Here is a 17,773-nt window from a genome sequence, read left to right as displayed (position 1 = left end):
AAATTTTACGCGCCATCTGCCTTAAAATAGAGTCAAATAGTGGCCGCTGTCAAGAGGCTGTGCTAATCTACCTAATACGATGCCAAGTCACTGCATGTTTGTGAGGTTAGTCTACTTCAATATTCTTAAGAATTGTTTGTAGCAGTGGGATGCTGCCTCCGCCTGCCTATTTTTCTGATAGGCGGGGTTAGTAGGGCCCTAGCTGCTCATTGATTTAGACCCTCTTTCAGGAATCTTCGAGCCATCATGGCTGACTGCAGACGCTTCTGAGATACTTAAAACCATTTTCAAAAGCTATAATTGCCGTCAGCCTATGCCCGCAATAGATCATCAGGGCCTCTGGCCTTTGGATCGTACTAATTTTCTCCAGAGGAAATGGACGTCAACATGTGCAGAAAGCATTATATATATCTGCTTAGTTCCTTAAATTAACATAGTCACCCCTTGCTTTGCTTCGCCCTGCTGCTTCAGCATTTCGAAGCTTCCCTTCTCTTTTTTGTTGCTTGCGCCCTGCGCTCTGCCTTCAGATCGATGCTGCACAGGTCTTCCTCACCTATCTGTTTTTAGCATTTGCAGAATTTTGGCAAATACAAGCATGCCGAAAAGTTCTATACTTTGTCATAATATGGATAACAACACACAGTAATGGAGCGGCTCTCTGAGGCCCATAATATGCAGTGCCCTATCTGATGTCTGCAAAAGGCAGCAAACTATGCGTTGCAGAAACCATAACAAAGCTACAAAGGTAAATTTTGATGCACTCATCCAGTTATCTCTGGAACATCCTGTGTTCTATGTACCTCCGACAGCTAACACTAACGTCTCATTTCCCAGTGCATGGCCACACCCAGCAATCTGTTGTATCATGGTGCAACCCAGGCTTTGATTTGCCGTGCAGACTTCACGGAACACTGCTTGCAAACCTGATGTGAGGAAGTACTTCGTAATCACTTACATCTTTAATTCTACCTGCACTGCGGGCACTTCGAACTCAGAAGCAGTTAACGAACGTTTATCTTTTTGAAACCTATTTGCCTTCCGCATGTTTAACTTTCTGGAACTCTTATCACGTGTTCCTACCATGACTCTGGCGGCCAAGCGGGCAAAGACGTGTATTCTTTCCAATCTTCGGGAGACAACTTGGCTACTATCTTGTGCGTTCTTAATCCGAGCTGCTTAAGTGGCATGTCGAACATAGCTGCTCTTTTCAGGCTTCTGCTACTCAGAAGACAAGATTTTCGTGAGGCAACTTTGGAGGAGGCCGAAGCTCGGCGGGTATGGTGTCACTGAAGGCAACATGATAACCCTGTCACTCGTTGATTCACTCACTAAATATGTGCTGCCAATCATTCATTAAGAGTTTCTGGTCGAATGATCTGCGCCTGTCAACAAGAGTGTGCCAAGGTCCCTTTTCATCCCCAATATCGGTACTTGGAGTCTACAGTGAATGTATAACTGGAATTCTGCAATCTGCCGTTTCCTTGTCTGGTGAAAATGCCTTATTCCGACGCTGTATAGCAGCCCGCTTGCTGCATTTAGGTAAGGAAGTACGTGAGTTAGCTTTTTATAACGCGGCAGGGGGCTGGTTCGACTTCGTTCACGCCTGCCATAATAGCTCTTTTATTTGTACTCCTACCCTTGCTCGCATTCGTGACTAGTGTTATTTGAAAAGTGGACTTCAGAGCATTACAGCCTACTCTAGAAGTAATACCCGCTTCATAGCACATTTCTATTACTAACTAGCAGGTTCTCAATCCTGTCATCGCTGAAATTTCGCATCTGCTGTCATATTGAACTATCTCTCAAGTTTCACCACTGGAACATTCGTGTTTAGCACCTTCGGAGCGTCTTGATGCGCTTTTTATGTCTCTTTTGGCTCGTCGGAATCCAGTAAGCATAGGCCTCTCAGAGCTCCCCGTGGAGCAAGCATTTGCATTTGCAAATAGTAAAACGTGTTGCCTGTGCTTAGGGTGTGCTGAAATGACTTCGAGTTCATCTTTCTTTTGCTCATTATGCCCATTTCCTGAAAAATTTTGGCTCCCTTCACTAAGCGCAAAGAAGCGCCTGCAGTACAGAGCACTGGCTCGGACTCTCTGGTTGGAGTGGTGCTGCGATAGCCTAGTTCCTGGCGCTACATTCCGCTCTGTTATAATAAGTGCCCAGCGCAGAAAAAAAGACCAGTAGGAATGAAGATACATGTAATTATTGGACTAGAGAGCGCTCAACGGGAAGAAGCGGGCCCGCAGGAACGAAAACACGTGGAGTATCCCTTTTACTGAGCATTTTTCTCAAGAAACAGGCTTTTAGGGATGGAAACGCATGTGCCGTCTCGCTCAATGAGCATTCCCTTTGCACGCACAGCGCATCGATGCGATGCTGCTATTTAGCTACATATTTGTAATGCCCGGCCGCCTATCAGCCAGCTTACACCTTTGTCGCCCTGTGAGCGCCTCCATGTCAGCAACGACTCACTACCTGCAAAACGTTTCTCACAGATCTACCTTCTCCATGCTTTAAGCACTGCTGATGTAAATTATTCTTCCTCAGTCTTCACAGTTGCATCTTTCCACGCACATACTACCCCTCTGTTTGAAAAGCGTGGAGTAGCTGTATGCTCAAAAAAACCCTGCACAATGGCAGCAGAATGGAACAAACAACTGCATAAGGAATTGAGATAGTAGCGTAACCTGTAAGGAGAGTTCAATGTTTCTCTAATAGCCGCGGGCTCGGCTCGTGGCCAACGCTTGACTAGTCACATGCATGTGCTGTACACTCAAAATAAAAAGCCTGCCCAACAACAACACAATGGAACAAACAACTGCATAAGGAATCGAGACAGTAGCGTAACCTGTAAGGAGAGTTCAATGTTTCTCTAATAGCCGTGGGCTCGGCTCGCGGCTGACTAGTCACATGCAGCACCCTACAAGAGAACGAAGAACAGCCTGAAACTATGCATTTTAATTGGCATCAAATCCACTTGGACAGATCTCCATGCCACTGAAGTGCCTGAATAAATGAAACGATAGCGTGGCCCTTTTTCTCGATAACGCCTCGCACTCATGGGGCCCTGTAGAGGCCCCAAATTCCTGAAGAACCCCAGTTGTTGTCTCACGCTTCCACTTAACCGTTGACAGTCTTTAAGCTTCTAAGCTGAACTGCAAGTCTGTGGCTGCTTCCCTCCCCACTACACGTGAGCCTTTTTGACCGTTGGGAGGCGACCTGAAGCTTCCTTGTTACAGAAGAGACCCAGTGCAGCAGATCACTTTTTCTCGCCTTGCACTACACGGTGTGGATCTTTTGGACCTTGTAACACAAGCAGACACCTCGGACTGGCAACACAGTAGTGGATTGCTTCCTAGGAACGAGGTGAAGGTTTAAACCCCCAAACCTCCCGTCGAAGCTTAGATCTTCGCCGCGAACCCTCAGCCTCTGACTGATGGGCTTGGTGGCGCAAGTGCGGATATCTCAGCACAGCAGCAGGGACGGCAACTGACGAGTTTCACAGCCACGACGGTTCGCCGCGGCGTTGTTTCGCACAGCAGCGCCTAGCCAGTCGGGATTAGGGCGTAGGTTCAAGAGGATAAGAACAAAAGTATTTGAACTTGCTTTACATTTGAACTGCTGGAACACTTAAACACGCGCACTGCACAGCGAAGGGGCCACTAGGCAGCCTTTTCAAAAGCCCGATGGATGAGAGGCAGAAGGCCCCCCATATACTTCTTGCACACCTTCGCATCAGCTTCTTGGTAGGTCCTGTACTTGCGAAACACTGCCGCTTTGAGTCCAGAGCATGCACTGGATCTTTTCGCTCACGAACCCTTGAGTTTGCGTCGGACAGTGGCATTTGCCACTTGTCTTGTGACGCAAACTCGGGTGTCGCCGTTGCTGCTGCTGCCGGACTTCGCAGCGCTTGTAAGTGCTTCTGCTGCTGCTGCTGCAGGGCATTTGCGCCCTTGCAGCCCTCACATTCGCGGCGGAGCACTGCGTTTGCTTCAAGTTCGCCTCACCGAGTGCACCGGCCGCGGGATTTGGTCAGATTCCCTTGAGGTGAGTTGCATCTGCAAGTTTTGTTTTCTTGTCTGTGTCGAAGCTATTTCTTTTTTGGTGAAGCTGGCCCACAACGGCTGCATGCGCTTCCTGCTGCAGGCTTAGAGCGGCAGAGGAGCTGCCTAATGGCTACACTCGAACTCAACTTAGTGCCTCTGGGGGCCCCGCAAAGGCCCCCCTCAACCTGTAAGACTCGTGCGCCCGCACTTCAGGCTGAAGCTGCGTGTTCTCGTTTCTGCGCACAAGTTTTAGAAATGCTGCATGGCGCAGACAGAAGAAATAGAAACCCTGACATGAAAGACAGTCGCAGTCACTTACAGCTGCAGGAGCAGGGAGGGGGCCATGGGCTGCGCTGCCCGGGTGCTGCCCACAGGTTCTCCCGCTCTGCGCCTCTCAAAGTCCGCCTGGAGCACCGCGAGCCCGCGGCGACGTACACGGCGTACGGCGAGGTAGGGGGGCCCCTTGGGAGCTCCGTGGAGTGCACAGGAGCTTCAGGAGCTTCTGGGAGCGAGGGGGAGCCCGGGGACGAAGTGCACCACTTGGTGTTTTCCTATGACCCCTCAGCGCTCTCTGGGAAGACCCAAGAGCCCTTTCGCTACCTCGAGGGACAAAGCGTTTCATTTGTCAACCTCAAGGACCAGCGAGAGGGGCAAATCCAGAGTGGGGCCCCTCCCCCGAAGCCGCGTCTGTACAGCGTGGCTTCTTCGCCGCTGTGCCCGGACAAAGGCCTGCAGCATTCCTTCTCTTTGGTGCGTCGCAAGCATTTTCTGGTTCTGCCCCTCAGGGTGCCTCCTGCTGCTTTCCGGTTGAACTGCTTGCTGCTGGAGCCTCATTGGAAACAGTTCGCTGCTTGTCTTGCTGCAGTGCGTGAAGCGCCACCGCTACAGGGCGCCTGACGGCCGCTTTGACCCCTGCAAAGATGGCCTGTGCTCCTCTTTGTTGTGCACGGCCCCCATTGGCACAGAATTTGAAATCGCCGGTACTAATTCCACTAATTCTAATAATTAATTATCATCTACCATATCTATTTTATTTAATAACAACTTTAGTTTGGGCGAGGGTGTCGCTGTCGCTCTTCTTTTCATGACCACTTTTCGGGTGGACCATCAGATACCAAGAAATTCAAGAGTGACCCTTGCATCCTCTTCTTTCTATGCATGCTGAACACCCATGCAGAAGCAGCAGCCTGCTACCCTGCCCCCTGGCTGCTTTTCCCCTTTAAGTGCTGGTCTGTTGCGGAGAATCCCTTTTTGCTCAGGGCCAGTAGGGGCTTCGCTGTTGTTGCCTGCGGACCGCGACGCCCCTCTCATATTTGCATGCACGGGAACAGGCGCTGCTCCCTTGCGCAGCTTCTTACGGAGGGTGTTTGCAGAGAGGCGCAATGGTCCGTCTTTGGCTGGCTGGTGTTGAGCTGAGCATGCATTTCCGCTGCTGTTTCTTCCTGGCTGCGAGGCACTGGGTGTAGCGCTAGCTGTGTGGCTGGGTGCAGATGTGGCTAGCTAGCTGGTTGTTGCGCTTCAAGGCCCTGGGCGAGTGTGGACCAGGTTATGGGCCTTTGAGTGCGTTTGGGTTGCCGTCGCAGGTCCTGTAGTTGCCTACATTGGAGCTGCAAAGGCGGCCTCTACTCCCTACGCCCGCGAGTGGGAGGCGCTGCAGCAGCTGCTGCCACCCTCGCAGCTGCAGCTGCGCTTTGCGTATTCCAGGGAAATGAAGGCCCCAGATGGCGGCCGACTGTATGTACAGGTATGCACACGCGTACGGCAGATAGTGATATAGACGGGGACTTCAGCAGAAACAGCCGCAGCATCATGCGTATTTATTCATTGGCTTTCCGTCTTCTCTACAATGTTGATACGCAATGTTTACATGTACTTACTTTTGCAGCATCTAATGGAGGCTGATGGCGACGAGCTACTGCGCCTGTTTGAAGAGGGAGCATTGATGTACGTCTGCGGGCGAAAGGATATGCTTCCTCCCATCAAGGCTGCCCTTCAGGCTGCAGCGCAGAAGAACAACGTGGATTTCAGCACTTTATTTAAGAGCCTCATTGCTTCGAAGAGGTGGAGAGCCGAAGTTTATTGAGAGCGGACCACAATGTAGTTCAGAAGCCCTCGCCAGCGCGAAGGGGTGTTGGCGGCCAGCTCATTCAGGGGCCGCAAGCTGAGTATTTGGGTCTGTTTGCCTTGGCTAGGAAGGACTGACCCGCGCTGCAGCTGCCTCGCTTTGCTAGAGCCCCGAATAAACAAGTTGAGAACGTATACAGGCAACGGCTTAACCTCTAGCTGAGGACGCCTACAGGGCTCATTTGTATCATTTTTCTGGGTTGGGCGGAAGTCAATTATTCCTGGATTCATTTGGTCAGGTGCTGGAACAGTGCCGGTTCGGATATTTGAATTGGTGGTATTTTCACTCCATCAGCTAGTAGGGATGGGATCTAGCGTCGCTTGGCCGCTACCCCGACACCCGTGGTGTAATAGAAGTGTGGAGCCCCACGAGTTTATCTTCCGCTAGATAGCCGTACTTCCCTGCTTTCCCTGCCCGATACAGCCAACTGGCTAGTTCGTCACCGTCATAACCAGCAGAGCCTGAGTCTGTTTAGATACGTATCTGGCTGGGCTACTCCATTGAGCACTAGAGGCAACTCACACAAATGGGGAGGCGTAGGCACTTATCTTGCGCGGACACGGCTCTCCACAGGTGTATTGACAAAGCGCCAAGACAAACAAACAAGCAGTAACGGGGAAAGGACCAAATCGGCAGAAAGGTGGCGCTGCCGGTGACCAAAGAGCATGCGTTTCTGCCCCTTTCTCCTCCCCAGAAACTCCCGGGCAGTTGCTACAACGTGCCTGTAGGAAACTACACTTGAATTGCTGCTGCGTCTTGCGTGTGCATGCGTAAATGCAGCGGCAACCCGGAAGGGGGGAGCTGCTGCTCGCCTGGAGCGGAGGCGGTGTGCGTAAGGCAGGTGACCTCATTCCACTTTGAGCAACAACGCTTAGCCACACCAAGAAACAAGCTCCACCAGAAACCAACGAATGTCTAACCGCACCGCTTTCGGGTCAGCAAACAACACGGAGGAACAAAGGGCGCAGGGGTGAGCTGCGGCCTGTCCGCCATGCGGGATAGCGAGGTTGCCCCTGTCTAATTACAGCGAAGGGCGCAGAGGGGAAGGCAGATGCTTCTCAAATCTGACAGGCTCTGCGCTAGAAGCTCGCAACCACAAACTGATTTCTCACTACCACACACGGCGTCGCTTGTTGGAGTAAGCCAGGGGCGGACAGTGCCCCTAAGGCCGCAAACGATGTAAAAGGCGGAGGGGATGCGCATATGGGCCTGCATCCATCGCGACTACCATACCAACACCAGTTCAGCATTCTTCTCTTCTGCACATGCGGCAGCCACGATTCATATTGGCCCCCTGAGAAGACAGGCACCGCCGCTCAGGCCGAGGGGCACATGACCAGCCCACGCCCGTGGCTGAACCCTCTCTGTGCATGCCCTCACCCACGCATCACTGCTTGCATGCGTGCATGCAATTGAAAGGATTCGGCAGTCCCGCCTTCCACATCAGGTAAGCCGGAACTGAATAGTTGCCCGCAGCACTTTCGTTGGGAGACAAACACCACCACTGTCCTCAGGAAACAGCGGCTTCAGCCTGTGGCAGCCAATGCCGCTACTAAAGCTCAGCACAAGGCACCTAATTTCTATTCCAATGAGCAAACCCGCACGCGTGCGGAAGGGCCCACAGGGGTGGGCCCGATGTAGGCGCACAGCATGACAGCTCGAAAGGTGAAGCTGCAATTAGCTCTGGGGCATCGCAGCCGTCTTGATGACAGTTGCTGCAGCCACTGCAGTTGCTGCAGCAGAACGAGCCCTCATAATCCACCTCCAACGAACGCCTCTCATCCCCCGCTTCTGCGTAGAGCACACTTCTAGCGGAGCAGCGCATGCAGCCAAGAGTTGTTGGGAAGCATCCCAAGCCCCCCATGATCCGTACAAACCAGGGGTGGGATATTGTCTCATTTAAAGACATCCTGAAGAAAAACAAAGTCCAATAAAAAGTATGCCCTGGCCCCTAAACCCTACACCAACATAAGTCTTGCTAAGTCATTTCACAACTTGAATTTTCTTATCGGCTCCAGTATGCTCTCTGCATCTGTATAGCGAACACAAGCATGGAAACAGACGGAAGCAAATGGAGCGGGGTAAACCACACCAAGAGGACGAAGACAAAATAATAGAAAATACAAATAAGTCGATACAAACGGAACAACGGACAGTAAAACAATTAACTGCACTTCGGGGAAGCAAAAAGCTGACGGCAAACTGAGCGGGCGAATGCGCAGAACCTTCGAAGAGGCAAGATGTGCAAACGCGGCAAAGAGGATAAACGGAAAACAAACCTGCAGCGTGGATCGACAGTCAGCAAACGCCGGATGATGTCTTTGCATTCGTCCGAGACGTGTCGCCACTGGTAGCCGCTCATCGAGTAGGAGCCTGCGCAGAACATGGTCCACGAGATGCGCAGAACACGGTCGACGAGATAAGCCTCCTGCCCTAAATCCCCAAGCCCAAGAACCCATTTCCCAAACCGTTGCCTACGCTTATGCACTCTATTCATCGGGGATCTGCATTAAAAACCCCGATCTGCATCACTTTGGACCTGCCTTCTGCCCTCCCTCTACCAGGCATTCACCAAGGCGCCCAGCCTATCTACGCAAACCGACAGAGCAAGACGCACCTGCTACAATTCTTTGAACTACTTCCCCGACAGACTCGCCGAAAAAAGGAGGCGTTGCGGACACCGTGATGTAGAGGATGACGCCGAGGCTCCATACGTCACTCAGAAAACCATCGTAGTAGTTACCAGATAGCACCTCAGGGGCCAGCTGCATGCATCACACCAGCTACTGTCCGCACGCTTCTTTCAGCGCACAGTAGAAGCATTCACACTACATGCAGGAGCTCGGAGTAAGCAGCAAAGAGAAAAGGAAGCAAAGCGCAAATAATGCAGTCCTCTTACGTAATGAATGGTTCCGCACGCGGTGCCGCTGAGCTCGCCGGGCACGGCGTAGCAGGCGGACCCAAAGTCTGTAATTTTGACAATAAAGTTGGACCCTCCCGAAGAGTTTTGGCCTGGGGAGCCCTGCTCGTCGTATCGGGAGGGGAATGACGGATAAGGGGAAGCGGAAGGCGACAGAGGCGGGACTCGCCAACAGTCGGAAGCCCCGGAACAGCTGCAGCCACCGCCTCGCAGCTCTCGCGAAAATAATATATTTTCCGGTTTCAGATCCCTGTGCACGATGTTGTTGACGTGGCAGTGCATGACTCCAGAGACCAGCTGCAGCAGCGAACCGCAGCCTTATCCCCACGTCAGTGCCCCGTCTTAGTGGCTCTACCCACATTCAAGCAATCCAAAAATACCTCTCTTGTGCCTCCAACTTAGACTAGCATTGACAGATTCCAGCGCGCCAACATTAAGAATCACGAGAGAAGATGAAAAAGTATGCGAGTGCGGTAGGAATCAAACTAATGAACAAGCACAACAAGAAACAACTTCGTATTCTCACCTGGGCAAAGATGATCTTGGCATGCTCTTCAGAGAAGGCTCCGTCTGCTACGACTCTGTCGACAAGAGAGTTTCGGTCGCACAACTCCATGAGGATGAACAGGCTTTTGCGATCCTCGTAAACATCGAGGACAGAGACCACGTGGGGGTGCCGCGGGAGGCGCCTGCAGCAGCAGCAGCGCAGATTTTGCATGGATCTGCAGCTCTCCCGCTCGAGCGCGGGGCTCTTGACTCAACTTCCGGGACTTCAGGCCAAAACAATGCAGCATTTCAGTTGCTGCTGGAGCTTACCTGTGGATCTCGAGCTCCTGCCTGCAGTCCCAGGCCTCGTCCGCAAGGGCGCGCCTCTTGTCGAGCATTTTGACGGCCACCATTTCGTGGGTGCGTCTATTCTCCGCCAACACGACTTTGCCGTAGCGGCCCTCCCCCAGCACGAGGTGGGCCTGCGAGCCCTTGCAAGGCTTGGGGTCACCTGGCGAGGGGCCCCCGCTCGGGGCCCCGTCGACGGCCATCGGGGCTGCAGTTTCTTGCGAGGAAACTCCAGCAGCCACGGAGGACTCTCCGTCTCTGTCTCCGAGGTCTGCGCAGTACAAGTTGTAGTCCAGATGGATGTCTCTGTCGAGGTCCGGGTACACACTAAACCCCACTTCCGGGGTGGCTTTGCGGGACCAGTAAGCCTCTTCTGCCTGCCGCTGCAGCACAGCTGCATGCGCCGCAGCTTGTGCTGCTGCATGCGCAGCCACGTGCGCGGCCTTCGCAGCAGCTTCGTAGGCCTCCCCCAGGGGCCCCCCATGCCTCCCAGGGGCCTCCTCCGAGGGGGGCCCCTTAGCCCTCAGCCTGCAGCCCCCGCCGCTGCAGGCCTCGCACTGGGCGCAGGGGCAAGGCTCTCTGGGGGCGAAGTACGCGGCATCAGCAGCAGCGCTGGGGTCTTCCCCCAGCGCTTCTTTCTCTCGGTCTGCGTGCTGCGCTGCTGCTGCTGCTGCTGCTGCTGCTGGGCTGTAGCCCTCAGCAGCACCAGCAGCAGGCCCCAGCATCGAAAGCGAAGAGCACTGCGAAGACGGCTGCGCCTGCAGCTTCGGCAGCTGCAGGCGGCGCAGACAGCGCGGCGGGTTGGCTCCTGCAGACGCATCCGCCTCCTCTCCCGCTGCTGCTGCTGCTGCTGCTGCTGCTGCTGGGGCTCCCGCTGCGGGCTCCGGGCCCGCTGCAGCTGCTTCTTTCTGCAGCCGGGGGTTCCGCAGCCGCCGCAGACTCCGGGCCGGAATGGGCAGCCGCAGCGGAGACGGCGAAGAAGCCAAAGAATGGCTGGAGAGAAAAGAAGTGGCAGCAGAGTTGTCTTGTGGGTGCAGCGGCTCGTGTGGCAGCAGCGCCTGGGTCTTGGGAGCAGCAGCACAGGCGCCTTCGGGGCCGACGGCCTTCGCTGCTGCTGCTGCTGCTGCTGCTGCTGGGGGGGCAGCAGCAGCGCTGGGCGCGGGGGCCTCGCCCTCGTGGGGAGAGGCCACCGCGCCGTGTACATACACCTCGTAGCTGCTGCCCCCTCTGCGCCTCAGCCAGGCCTTGCTGCTGTCGAGGAGGGGCCCCTTGGGGGCCCCCTCTGCTGCTGCTGCGGGCGCCGCCGCCGCCGCTGCTGCTGCTGCTGCTGCTGCTGCTGCGCGGGGCGAAGGCACCCCCAGCGGCAGCGGCGAAGAGGCCGCGCAAGGCAGCAGCTGCGAACTCGGAGTCGCCGGCTGGCTGCAGCTGTCCGCGCAAGAAGTGCTCGCCTGCGACAAGACAGAAGCTGGGGAGTTCATCACATCTCGGAGTTTGGAGAGGCAGGGGGACAGCAGCTGCCCCCAGCGGGGGCCCCCGGGGCCCCCGGGGCCCCCGCTGCAGCCCTTCGCGGGGCCCCGCTGCTGCTGCTGCTGCTGCTGCAGCGCCCCCGCGGGCCGCAGCTGCACCTGCGCGCGGCTGCTGTACTGCGAGGCCACGGGGGCCTCCAGGGGGGGCCCCCCCGCGCCCTCGGGGGGGCCCCCAGGGTACTGTGCAGCGGCGGCGGGGGCCCCGCAGCGGCCCCCCGCCGGCGCTGCAGGCGGCGACTCGAGCGGAGCCGCTGCTGCTGCTTCAGCAGCAGCAGCAGCGGCTGCTGCGGCCCCAGCAGCAGCAGCAGCAGCTGCGGCGGGCCCCGGCGGCGGGGCGTCGGGCTGCTTCCTGGGGAGGGGGCCCCGCGCAGCAGGCAGCAGCAGCCGAGCAGCAGGCACGCCGCCCTCCAGGTCCAGGGGCCCCCCCGGGAGGGGGCCCCCCCCCAGGGGGCCCCCAGACAGGGGGGCCCCCTGGAGGGGCCCCCCAGCCCCCCCGCAGCCCCGCGAAGGCCCGTGAGCAGGGCACTTGAAGCTGGGGGCCCCCGGGGACTTGGAGTCCCCCAAGGGAGGAGGCAGGTGGGCCAAAGACAGGCAAGTGTCGCTGCTGAAGGCGGAAAGCGGCGAAGTCCGGGGGGCCCCCAACTCGAAGGAAATGCAGCAGCCGGCGCTGAGGAGGCGGCGGCGCATGCGGGCAGCAGCACAGACACTCCGGAGCTCGCAGGCCCGGCTTTGCTGCTGCTGCGGCCCCCGCGCTGCTGCCCACATCAGCGCAGGCGGGCGGGGACGCGCACACTCTCCTGCTGCTGCTGCTGCTGCTGCTGCTGCAGCGCCGCGCCAGCAGCCGCACACGGACGCCCGCAGCAGCGGCACACGCGCACCAGGCACCCCGCAGCAGCAGCAGCAGCAGCGGACGGCCGGCGCGCAGCAGCAAACCCTTGCCGGCTGCTCGCGAACTCAGAGAAATCCTCAAATGAAATACAGCTGGAGAGGCCCCGAGAGCTGCAGCAGCAGATCACACGGTTCAGCTGAGGAGGCCCCACAAGCGCGCACTCGCAGCAGCATCCTCCTGCGGCGCTGGGGTGTCTGTACAGCTCGGAGTGTCTGTGCAGCTCGGGGTGCCTGTACAGCTCACGCGCCGCAGCGGCAACCGCCCAAGCTGCCGCAAACTGCTGCAGATCTATTCTTTATGAGCCCAAGTCCTCAGCAGCAGCTTTGGCAGCTCTTAAGTGATTTATTTGAAGGCAAAAAGGCTCCTTCAAAGACTACAGGCCTCTTCCTCTTCCCCTCCTAGCACCCCTGCGGGCGCTGCATTTTGGGGCTGCGCTGCTGCGGGGGCTTCTGCCGCTGCTGCTGCTGCTCCGCGTGCTGCGCCTCAGCTGCTGCAGCAGATGCTTCCGGGCCCAGCCGGGGGCCACAAGTGAGGCTGCGGAACGACGGACAACTGGGACAGCACGCCTGCCGGGTTTGAGGCCCCCTCTGAGCTAAAAAGCACAAACTTATTGTGCTAATATTGTAATAAGGACGCTGTGCGCCCGTGTGCATGCAGCTGGGTACAGACACCGCAGATCTGCTCTGCCCTCCCCACTGAGATTCGGGTGTAGTTCCACTGCAGCCCTCAGACCCCCCCGCCTCTGCCTGCTGCAGGTTCGGTCGGCCGGGTCTTGTTAATTAAACAAATTGGTAAATAAACAAATGGAACTTTGTTTTCATTTCAATGCGACACTGCAGAAAGGCTACACACACTGAGAACAGCAGCTGCACACAGCCCCCTCTCGCACCCCCAGCACCCTGGGCCTGCTCGGGCCCCCGACACTGTACAGACAGCAAACGATAGCGGGCCTTTTGTCCGCAGCAAGAAAACTCTTTTCATTTCTTTAGCATTTGCCAGTCAAAGTCGTTTGACAGCAGCACAAAGACAAGCCAGGCTGACCCACAGTGAGCTCGGGAACCGCAGCCGCAGTGTCCCTTGCGGGGCAGAGACACCGTGGCCCCAAGCCCTGATCCCACCCCCCTGCAAAGGAGTTTTCCGCACTAGTTTTTCTTTTTTTTGAAGTTCTTTAACTCCAATTAACAAACCCAAGCCCCTATTGAGGCTACTAGCCACGCATGCCGCTAAATCCCACGCTCCACAGCCCGCAACTAGCCAGGCCTCGTCTGCTGCCCATTGAAATGCGGGCCTTTGTCTTGCTAGCTTTCCATAGAGGCCCCAAAGAACTCTGCCTTTCAAACAGCTACGCTTTTGGGGGCTGCGCACAGAAACGCCCACAATGGCTGAGATGCTGCTACAGAGCTTTCGAAACTGAGCGCGCAGTCTCTAGCCAAGTGAAAGGCGAAATGTCTCACTGAAAAATCCCGCTGTCTTCGACTGGCGCACACGTGTTTATGTGCTGCTGAATAACAAAGTGCTGGCCTTCGACTTTGGCTGCTCCGACGCGGCTTGAATTCAAAATAAACTCAGCCCCTTGTCGTAATAATGAGACAGCTGCGACAAGCTTTGGCTGGCTGCTGCTGCAAGAAAGTACAGAATGTGGTAGAGGGTTGGTGAGCTGGTGCAGCAAGTTAATTTGGGGATTCACTCTGCGCGCAAAAGCCAAATTAAGAAGTGCACTCCTTCAGACTCTTCTCCTAGACCTGACATGGAGTGCCAGAACACTTCTTTTGCTCACTGAAGATGCAGAAGTTGCAACAAAAGATTGTGTCCTTGACTAACGAAGTAATGTATCTGTTGGGCTTGTGAATTCTAATGACTTTAGCTTTATCCTGTATCAGTTCGTGTAGTTGAATCGGAGCTCTCACCTGAAGCAGGCCCCCAAGGCATTTGGCCTAAGGGGCAGTCTATAATGGTCTTAATTGTGTTTCAGTATGCCTTAATAAATAAAAAAAAAGTATATATTCAGTGGCTTGCAACTGCCTGCATGCACTTTGTTGGGCGGAAAGGACTCTGCGTTGATGTACCAGCCCCCTGCGTAGTGTTCGCACCTCCCAGACTGTTACAGATGCACTAGCACGCTTGGCCACTTGAGATCTTCTCCAATTATCAAAACATTTGGGAATTAAATGATAATTCTTCAATTATGTGATAATTTTTAACTTAAAATACCGGTGGCTTAGCCCCAATTTGCTTTCGACCCGGTTAAACGAGGCCCCCCCGAGCCTTCTACGCACAACATCGAGGGGGCTCAGAGATGGCAACTACCAGCCCAATTACTGAAATTAATAATCCAATTTCTGCCAATAATCGAAATATCGCAGAAACGTGTCGCGAAGCCGCTACAAGATCGAGCAAAACTGCCGTTACCGCATGAAACTGCATTCACTGAACTTTCAGTTTCCTCTAGAGGCAATAACTCTTTCTGTCCGCGTAAAATGTAATATAAAAAATAAGATAATTGTAGTAAGCCGCATTGTTTTAGGCAGTTAGAAGGGCTTTGGAGCCACAGCATCTTCTGGGCAGCTTTCTGGTGTTCTTCAAAGCAAGAGAGAATACAAATGCTTCAGAACAAATTTTAAGGATAAAGTGCACAACTTATAAACAGAATTTAGGCATAAACATCGAAAAATAGAAAGGCAAGACCCCAACAGCACTGCTTTCTGGATTCCACGACAGGTAGCGTTGCTTTCAATATGTGGAGGATATTATAAGTGCAGGCTGGGCTTCTCTCTGCCAGCTCACCAATCTTTGCTGCTGCGGTGTGCCCTTAAGTAAGAATTGCTAAATGGCTGCTGCTGGGAATATTTAAGACACTTAAACTACTTAAATCCAACCTAAATACTTCAGCAGTGCATAAACATTGGGGCAGAGAGCGCGAGATTACAGAATCGAGCGGGAGCCTCAAGGAAATTTTGCTCTTTATACCCAGGTTCTGGGGCCCCATTAACTCCCACTAGTCCCAACACACATTCCTTTATGGCTTTTGTAACACTACTGGTGGCATTATCTTCGTTATTCATCGAATATAAATAAATATTGTGGCATCTAGAGAGCCTGGCAGCGTTCTGCCTGATAAACGGAAGCTGTCAGAGAACGACATGAGGAAACAGAGTCTTCCTCAACAGCTAATTCTCATTCAACTGGCAAGATAATGAGCAGGCTCACTCATGTGCCTTGCCAGCACGAAGCCAGAACCCTAACAAAACCCTCAAAGACTCCATCATATTGCAATGCCAGAAGAGCTACTTCTTAGGGGTATCCAGCAAGTACCAGCCTTCCAAGAGAAACTGCACTCAAAAGAAAGCAATATACTTTTTCTACATTTGTGGCGCTCTCTTTGTGTCCCGATGAAGATGCAGGAGCCGCCACTGCAGCAGTGACAATCGGCCAGCGCTTTCAGCTGGCTCTGTTATTCAGTTTGTCTCATGGTGTATGCCCCGAGAAGCTGCCATTTAAGAGGCCTCTTCTGGTTTGTAATGGAAGACAGAAATGAATTCGAAAATAAGTCTTTTCGTGGTGTCAGTGCCAAAGTACCAGTGTTGTTTCCCCTTATCTTTGTCACGGCCACAGCAGGAGAGCACTAGGATTCTATTTCCGATTTGCTCGAGACCCCAGCTTTACTTTTTTCTAAAAATTGTAATGCACACCGAGACGAATTAAGCAATGCCTGACTAATTTGGGTAGTTCAAATTGCTCGCTTTCCCTCCAGCAACAGGCCTCTGAATCCCCTGGACTCCGGGCCCATTTGAGGTTACAGAAAGACAAGTAGGCTATAAAGTGCGCTTAGAGAAGGCCTCAGATGTTTAGGAGAGTTGAGGCAACAAAAGATGTTCACTTCAAACAGATCCGCCGCCATTTAAGGAGTGTGCACACTTTCGCTCTAACTACACCTCTTAGGATAATTGCAGCGCCCGTGTACGATGAAGCTGTTTCCACAGCTGTTGCATGCAAAGCCTAAAAGGATTCAGATAGTTTGAACGCTAACGCCGCTAACAAACAGTCTGCAGTGCCAAACTGCTTTGCCACAGCTGTTGCATGCAAAGCACAAAAGGATGCTGATAGTTTGAAGGCTACAGGAACTCCAAAAGCCTGAAGGGCCAAACTGCTTTGCCTGTAGAGGGAAGCAGCAAGACAGTTAGCAGACTGCCCGTTTAGCTCAGCTAAGCTTCACGATTTGGGGCCAGTAGGGGCCCCTTACAGTGCCCCTTCAGGGGCCCCCAGAAAAACCTAAGATCTTTTTAATTCTTTTCTGTGCAGCTGGCACTATGTGGGGGGGCAGCAAGAAAAACGCACAAAAGAATAGAATTACACATCTTTGTTTCTGTCATCTGTTACCACCACGTTCTAAAGCGGCAGGGCCTGCAGCTGCTCCTGCAGAAGCCAGGCCCCGCACCCGGGGTGAGGCCCGCCACCATGTGCTGCAGCTGCAGCTCGTGCTGCTGCTGCTGCTGCTGCCGCTGCTGCGACAAGGCACACAGCGCCCTCAACCCTCCCCCAATGCCCCCAAGCACCCCACTGCAGCAGCTGCTGCCGAAGCTGCTGCTGCAGCTGAAGGCTGGCGGCCACTTTGGGGCCTCAAGGCATGGGCAGTTGCAGTGTCTCGAAGGCAACGTGACAAGAGAGAAGCAGAATGCAAAGGCAAATGCATTAAAAAGGAAACGGGCGCAGACAAACATGCAGAAATAACATACTTCAAGGCCCCGAATGTGCTTCTAGGTCCCAAATCTTCAGCTGGAAGCAACAAAATGGCAGTCTTTCTTTAAATGTGTCTTTGGTTTTTATTTTTGTCTTTATTTTTTATTTTTTGCTGGCCTCCGTCTCTCCCCTGCTCGCTGTGTCCGGCCGGCTGGGCTTTTAACCTGCAGTTGCTGGCCTGTTGTCTTTGCTTCTGCTTCAGCCTGCATTCACGTTCAAAGTCCGCGTCCAGGACTTGTTTCTTTTAGTTCTTTCTGTTTAAAATATCTTTTATTTCGCCTTTTCTTCTTTATTTCTCCGCTTGAGCTTCTTTCTGAGGCTGAGCCCACTTCCATATCGCGATTGCCCCGTCATCCCCGCAAGTCACAAAGTGCGAATTGCCCAGCGGGCAAATTGCCCGCACATCTCCCGCCTCGTGCGCAGGCAGCGTCCCTTGCTCTGAGAAACCAGCCAAACCCTAAACCCTAAACCCTAAACCCTAAACCGTAAACCTTCAATTACACGCGCTAAATCCTGGGAAGGGGAATGTTATGTGACGCAGCACGAAGGCATTCAACGGAGAAGCAAAAAAGGTGGAAAAAAGACATCCACAAAATGCAAGCAGCACCGGCACAAAGCCCCAACTGCCTGCATGCGCTGCATGCATGCAAAATCCACCAGCTGACTGCGGGTATAGTGAGTTGTTAAGCTTCTCTG

The 17,773-nt window shown here is 54.1% G+C and overlaps 2 protein-coding genes across 2 annotated transcripts in view; one reads left to right on the top strand and one right to left on the bottom strand.

Moving 5' to 3' along the window:
- Positions 1-3,686: 3,686 nt before the first annotated feature.
- On the top strand, positions 3,687-6,129 carry ENH_00071790 (ferredoxin NADP+ oxidoreductase, putative; the record flags this gene model as incomplete). Its single annotated transcript, XM_013577335.1, has 8 exons — positions 3,687-3,746; positions 3,941-4,047; positions 4,147-4,233; positions 4,421-4,796; positions 4,912-5,026; positions 5,306-5,431; positions 5,630-5,790; positions 5,932-6,129. 8 exons carry the CDS (start codon positions 3,687-3,689, stop codon positions 6,127-6,129), a joined length of 1,230 nt encoding a protein of 409 aa, XP_013432789.1.
- Positions 6,130-7,744: 1,615 nt separating this feature from the next.
- ENH_00071780 (CAM kinase, CDPK family, putative) overlaps positions 7,745-17,773 on the bottom strand; it is a gene marked incomplete at both ends in the record, with an annotated part of 32,758 nt that continues 22,729 nt past the window's right edge. The window contains 6 exons of the mRNA XM_013577334.1: positions 7,745-8,081; positions 8,451-8,544; positions 8,789-8,936; positions 9,071-9,388; positions 9,618-9,780; positions 9,908-10,468. Coding sequence (XP_013432788.1) covers positions 7,745-8,081; positions 8,451-8,544; positions 8,789-8,936; positions 9,071-9,388; positions 9,618-9,780; positions 9,908-10,468 — 1,621 coding nt within the window. The remainder of the gene's footprint in view (positions 8,082-8,450; positions 8,545-8,788; positions 8,937-9,070; positions 9,389-9,617; positions 9,781-9,907; positions 10,469-17,773) is intronic.

The sequence above is a fragment of the Eimeria necatrix genome, genomic scaffold (genome assembly GCF_000499385.1).
Source record: "Eimeria necatrix Houghton genomic scaffold, Enh_scaff6, whole genome shotgun sequence".
NCBI classification, from domain to species: domain Eukaryota; phylum Apicomplexa; class Conoidasida; order Eucoccidiorida; family Eimeriidae; genus Eimeria; species Eimeria necatrix.
This window is presented reverse-complemented; position numbering and strand designations above follow the sequence as displayed.